Source organism: Chenopodium album, chromosome 19 (assembly GCF_948465745.1).
Source record: "Chenopodium album chromosome 19, dcCheAlbu1.1, whole genome shotgun sequence".
NCBI lineage: Eukaryota > Viridiplantae > Streptophyta > Magnoliopsida > Caryophyllales > Amaranthaceae > Chenopodium > Chenopodium album.
The window spans coordinates 27862121-27868784 of record NC_137852.1 but is presented as its reverse complement, the minus strand read 5'-3'; the positions used below and the strand labels follow the sequence as shown (position 1 = coordinate 27868784).

Below are 6664 nucleotides of genomic sequence, written 5' to 3'. Positions count from 1 at the left end.
TGCATTTAACAAAGCTAATTGAGTCAAATGAAAGTCAAACGCTTTTAATAAAGCTTTTAGAATCAAAGGAAAGTTAAATACAATCAAACAAAGCTTTTTGAATAAAATGTAAGTCAAATACATTCAAACAAAGCTTTTTGAATAAAATGAAAGTCAATTGCATTCCACAATGCTAATAGAGTCAAATGAAAGTCAAATTAAACACATTCAAACAATGTTTTTTGAATCAAATAAAAGTCAAATGCATTCAACAAAGCTAATTGAGTCAAATGAAAGTCAAACACTTTCAACAAAGCTTTTAGAATCAAATGAAAGTCAAATTCATTCAAACAAATCTTTTTGAATTAAATGAAAGTTAATTGCATTCCACAATGCTAATTAAGTCAAATGACAGTCAAACACATTCAAAAAGCTTTTTGAATCAAATAAAAATCAAATGCATTCAACAAAGCTAATTGAGTCAAATGAAAGTCAAACATTTTCAAAAAACCTTTTAGAATCAAATGAAAGTCGAATACATTCAAACAAATCTTTTTTTAATCAAATGATAGTCAATTGCATTCAAGAATGCTAATTAAGTCAAATGAAAGTCAAACACATTCAACAAAGCTAATTGAGTCAAATGAAAATCATACACATTCAAACAAAGCTTTTTGAATCAAACGAAAGTTAAATGCATTTAACAAAGATAATTGAGTCAAATGAAAGTCAAACAATTTCAACAAAGCTTTTAGTATCAAATGAAAGTCAAATACATTTAAACAAAGCTTTTTAACCAAATGAAAGTCAATTGTATTCCACAATGAAAATTGAGTCGAATGAAAGTCAAACACATTCAACAAAGATAATTGAGTCAAAAGAAAGTCAAACACATTCAAACAAAGCTTTTTGAATCAAATGAAAGTCAAATGCATTCAACAAAGCTAATTGAGTCAAATGAAAGTCAAACACTTTCAACTAAGCTTTTAGAATCAAATGAAAGTCAAATGCGTTCAAACAATTTTTTTTTGAATCTAACGAAAGTCAATTGCATTCCACAATGCTAATTAGGTCAAATGAAAGTCAAACACATTCAACAAAGCTAATTGAGTCAAATGAAAGTCAAACACATTCACTACTAGAAAACACCTTATTTCCGACGGAATCCCTTCGACGGACCTTAATTTCCGTCGGAAAGTTTGAAATTTACGACAGAAATGTCATCCTCGAAAAATTTCGTCGGAACATAGATCTTCCGACGGAAAATCCGTCGCACATTTTCCGACGGAATTAAATTTCCTCACAAAAATTAAATTGCGACGAAAATTTCCGTCAAAAATTGCTTTACGACGGAAATTTCCGTCGCAATTCAAATTTTCCGAGGAAATTTAATTCCGTCGGAAATTATTAAACACCAAAACAGCCTTTCCCGTGCCTTAGCAACTGAACAGAAGGGAAGAGAGAGAAAGAAAGGGGAAGAGAAGAGAGAGAAAAAAAGGGGAAGAGAAGGGAGAAAGAGAAGGCCGCCGCCACCCCCCGGACTTTCTCCCGTCCGTCCGCCGTCGGTGTGCACCTCAGGTAAGTGCGTTACTCGGTTTTTTTTTTAATTTTTTTTAATTTTCGAAGAACCCTAAGGTTCCTAACCCTAACTATCTCCAGCCACCGCCACCGCCACCGCCACCGCCTGAGTGGTCGATTTTTCTCCCCTTCCTCCATCGTCGGTGCGCACCTCAGGTAAGTGCCGAAATTTGTTTTTTTTTATTTTTTTTTAATTTTTGAAGAACCTAACCCTAACTATCTCCTGCCACCGCCACCACCACCGCCTGAGGCGTTGAATTTTCTCTCCTTCATCCACCGTCGGTTCGCACCTCAGGTAAGTGCCGCAATTCGTTTTTTATTTTATTTTTTTTTTAAATTTTCGAACAACCTAACCCTGAGGCTTCTCTTGCCACCGCCACCGCCACCGTCCCCTGAGGCTTCTCTGCCATCGCACCTCAGGTAAGCTTCTCTGTTATTTTTTTTATTATTTTTTTTGTTTATTTTTTATTATGTTAAACACTTTAATTAATTGAATCTCACATTACACACTCTAAATTATATGTCAATTAAATTTATTTGTTATAAGTGTGGTTTTTTTTGGTGTAATTGTTAATGAAAAGGGTAGATCTAGAGTTTAATGACATTCTAAAACTTAAAATTGTTAGTTTAGTTGATGAATGACATGTTAGTGAATATATAAATTTAATTGTATATAGAAATATGTTAGTTTAGTTTATTTGGTTAAAAATAGGCATTAGTTTTGTTTATTTTGAAAAAAAATATTAACTTAGTTAAATCTAGTTTAATTATACATTTTAATTATTTATAATGTTAACATTTTTGTTAGTTTAGTTTAGTTTATTTTAATTATGTATGTTAGGTTATTTGGTTAAAAATAGGCATTAGCTTTGTTTATTATGAAAAAAAATGTTAACTTAGTTAAATTAAGTTTGATATATGTTAATTTATAATGTTAACATTTTTTGGTAGTTAAGTTTACTTTGGAAAAAATAATATGTTACTTTATTAAATAGCTTATTTAATTATGTATGTTAGTTTATTTGGTTTATAATAAGCATTAGTTTAGTTTACTTTGATAAAAAAATATTAATTGCCATTTAGTTTATTTTAGTTAATTAAACGAGAATAACATATTATTTGCATTCCCATGACACTTAGATGGGTAATGAATATTCAACACATTTTGTGACTAATGTGATTATACATTTGCGTGAGTTGTGAAGAAGTTGTAATCATGAAACGAACTGAACGAAGCTGGATGTATGAAAGGAAAGTTGGACAATCTGTTAATTCGGCCTTTGTGAAAGGGGTAGATGAATTCCTAAAATACGTGGAAGATCATCCCAAAAGTAGCAACCCCAATGAAGTTAGGGGTCCATGTTTTAAATGTAAGAACAAAACGCTTTGGGACTCGAAAACGGTTAAACTTCATTTGTACCGGAACGGTTTTGTTCCTAATTACTATGAGTGGATGTGTCATGGGGAAGGGTTTCCAGAAGTTCCTGAACGAGAGGTGAATGAATATCGTGAAATGGTCTTCGATGCTTTTGGTCATAATGAAGATGAAGACCGAGGGCATTCGGAAGAGGCGAGTGTTTCTGAAGAGGAGGAGCCTAATGCACAAGCTAAGCATTTTCTGGATTTGTTGAAGAATTTCGAACAACCATTATACGAAGGGAGTTCAATGTCTGTGTTGGATATGGCTGCTAGAATTACTAGTCTTAAGTGTGAGTATAATTTGCCCCACAAATGTGTTGACGGGTTTGCTTCTTTGGTGAATGAAGCGATTCCTGACAACAACCATATGGCAGACACATTCTATGAGGTGAAAAAGATTGTGAAGGGGTTGGAGTTGCCTCATGAAAAGATTCATGCATGCTCGAAAGGATGTATGCTATTTTGGAAGGATGATGTGCTGTTAACCACATGTAGGGTGTGTGGTAGAGATCGATAGAAGAAGGCTTCTAAGGGTAGCTTAGTGTCTCTGAATGTTCTATTTTATTTCCCGATCACACCCAGGTTGCAAAGGCTCTATGCAACCAAGAATGTTGCGAAGGAAATGACATGGCATTTGAACAATCCTCGGGTTCAAGGCACGATGGCGCACCCTAGTGATACTGAAGCTTGGAAACATCTTGATAGTTGCTTTCCAGATTTTGCCAATGAGCCTCGTAATGTTCGACTTGGCTTGTGTACAGATGGTTTTGCTCCTCATGGTAAGTTTGGGGGACAGTATTCTTGTTGGCCTGTCATTTTGACCCCTTATAACTTGCCTCCGTCGATGTGTATGAAAAGGCAATTCATGTTCCTTTCGTTGCTCGTTCCCGGTCCAAAAAACCCTAAGGGAAACTTGGATGTGTATATGAAACCGCTGGTAGAAGAGTTGAAACAATTATGGGAAGTTGGGGCGAACACATATGACATTTCGAGGAAACAAAATTTCACACTTCGAGCAGCCATCCTTTGGACTATTAGCGACTTCCCGGCGTATGGCATGTTGTCTGGTTGGACTACAGCGGGTAAGAAGGCTTGTCCTTATTGCATGGAGAAAAGCAAAGCATTTTGGCTTGACCATGGAGGAAAAGTTTCCTGGTTTGATTGTCATCGCCAATTCCTTCCAGTTGATCACCCTTTTCGAAAGAGTAAAACTGCATTTTGTAAAGACAAAGTCGAGAAAGGTTCACCACCACATATCATGTCTGGAGAGGAGCTGTGGGAATGTGTTAAAGACCTTCCAAGGGCAGTGGATGGGCCGGAAGAACTGAAACTTCCCAAAAAAGCCAAAAAAGGGTGGTTCAAGCAAAGCACGCTCTGGGACCTTCCTTATTGGAAGAATTTGCTCGTTCGTCACAACTTAGATGTCATGCACATTGAAAAGAACTTCTTTGATCAGTTAATTCACATTATCATGGATGTTAAAAAGCATACATGTGACACGCCATCTGCCCGAAATTACATTGCCAAATACTGTAAACGGCCACAACTCCATCTTCAGGAGGATGAGAGGGGAAAAGAGTTCATGCCAAAAGCCCCATTTGCCCTTGACAAGGCTCAGCGAAAAGTGTTCTGTGAGTGGGTTAAACAGTTGCGGTTTCCTAATGGATACGCCTCCAATCTGAGCAGATACGTAGATTTGCAAGCATGTAAGCTTCATGGAATGAAGAGCCACGACTGTCATGTGTTCATGGAGAGGTTGTTGTCCACCGCCTTGAGGGAATTGCTCCCTATCCATGTTTGGAATGCGATTATAGAGATCAGTCTATTCTTCCGCAATTTGTGTTGCTACATAATCACAGTTAGTGACATGGAGCGGTTGAAGAAAAACATTGCTGAAATCCTTTGTCAGCTTGAGAAGGTTTCCCCCCTGCTTTCTTTAACTCCATGGAGCATTTACCTATTCATTTGCCATATGAAGGCAAGTTATGTGGTCCTGTTCAATATAGATGGATGTATCCCTTCGAAAGGTAATTTCAACACCCTTTCACATCCTCTTTCTTAAAAACCATTCATTGTCATGACTTGTTCAATGTAATTGCAGGTTCTTGAATCACTTGAAACGAAAAATTGGGAACAAGGCTCGGGTTGAAGGTTCCATATGCAATGCTTATCTCTCTGAAGAGATAGCAAACTTCTGCTCAAATTACTTCCAAGCGTCGGTCGACACAAAAACACGAGATCTCGGTCGTAATCTGAATGTAGATGTTGATAGCAATATGGACAACGCAGATTTACCAGAGTTGTTCTCGGTGGACAGTGGTCGTGTCTCAACTGAGGGTAAAACTCGGTATTTAGATGACAAGGAACTCGAGTGTGCTCATTTGTTCGTGTTAAGAAACAGTGGTGTTCTTGGCGAATACGAAAGGTATTCAATTTAAGGAATGAATTGAATTCAAAGTTCTAAACAATTAAAATGTTTGAACTACTAATTTATCTTGGTTCATTTATGAAATAGGAAGTTTGAGGACTACATTCTTAGTACTCGACCTTACCTGCGTAGAGAAGAAGTCATGGAGAAATGTGAATCTCAATTCTCTGATTGGTTTCATCAGAAGGTTATAGAAACTTTCTAGCTTTTATGTAAAAATGAATTATAGATGTTGCAACGTTATCGATTTGATGTATTGTGACATGTGTAGGTGGTTGAAGAAAAACCAAATTCGGATGTCTTGCAAGCATTGTCCATGCGCCCTTTCAAGCGTGTTCGAACATGGAAGCAGATTTTTGTTGGTGGATTTAAATTCCATACACATTCCTATGGCAAACACAAGTCTACCATGAATTATGGTGTGTGTGTGTCTAGTGAGGACGGTGGAGAGTACTTTGGGATTCTAAATGACATCATTGAACTAGTCTACACTGGTCCGGAAAAACAGTACAAGACTATTCTATTTAAGTGTAGTTGGATGGATTGTTTTAGGGGTATGAACATACATGAACAATACAAGCTAGTGGAAGTAAATCATACTAAAAAATACCCCAAGTATGATCCCTTTGTGTTATCTTATCAAGTGACCCAAGTGTACTATCCTACCCAAGCCTAAAACGGGATCGAGTTCAATGGTGGGCTGTGTTTAAAACACAAGCAAGATCAGTTGTTGATGCTCCGGTGGACCTTGAGTTCTTGCAGGCACCGTCCCCACAAGTACACGCTACGCTTTGTCCACCAAATGACATTCCTGACTATGACCTTGAAGATGATGATGAAGATGAAGATGATGATGTCGGCCTAATTATCTCAAGCGATGAGGATGACGAATCTAGTGTTGATTCTAGTGACAGTGACGAGGATGATGACATCGATGTGTTTTTATATGATAGTAGTGATGAATCCACTAGTGATAATAGTGTTGAAAGTGATAATAGTGTTGAAAGTACTGATTAGGACAATTTGTTTGTTATTGTAAAATCAATATGAGATTATGAAACTCTATGTATTTTGTGTCATATAACATTGCTCTATTTTGTATTTTGTCTATTACATAACACTACATTGCATTATATGTATTATAACGCAGTATACTTCTAATTACAATTATTTGCATAATATCATGTATTCGTTACTAACAATTTTTATCTCAGGTGGTTATGGCGGGAGGCAAAAAAGGGGAAGCGTCGAAGAAGAAAA

The 6664-nt window shown here is 36.6% G+C and overlaps 1 protein-coding gene across 1 annotated transcript; it reads left to right on the top strand.

Annotated features, from left to right (window-relative positions):
- The first annotated feature begins 2773 nt into the window (after window positions 1–2773).
- On the top strand, window positions 2774–6421 carry LOC145594221 (uncharacterized). The gene is made up of 8 exons (XM_081650556.1): window positions 2774–3456; window positions 3559–3729; window positions 3835–4058; window positions 4161–4731; window positions 5078–5401; window positions 5492–5591; window positions 5676–5911; window positions 6049–6421. The coding sequence occupies exons 1-8, from the start codon at window positions 2774–2776 to the stop codon at window positions 6419–6421; spliced, it is 2682 nt and encodes an 893-aa protein (XP_081506682.1).
- Window positions 6422–6664: the final 243 nt, after the last annotated feature.

What these genes read in the sequence shown, in the direction of transcription:
- LOC145594221 (XM_081650556.1), top strand. Translation starts at nt 2,774, where the DNA reads ATGAAACGAACTGAACGAAGCTGGATGTATGAAAGGAAAGTTGGACAA. An exon ending in TTTTGGAAGGATGATGTGCT is followed by an intron (nt 3,457 to 3,558) that starts GTTAACCACATG and finishes GATCACACCCAG; the next exon opens with GTTGCAAAGGCTCTATGCAA. An exon ending in CTGATTGGTTTCATCAGAAG is followed by an intron (nt 5,592 to 5,675) that starts GTTATAGAAACT and finishes TGACATGTGTAG; the next exon opens with GTGGTTGAAGAAAAACCAAA.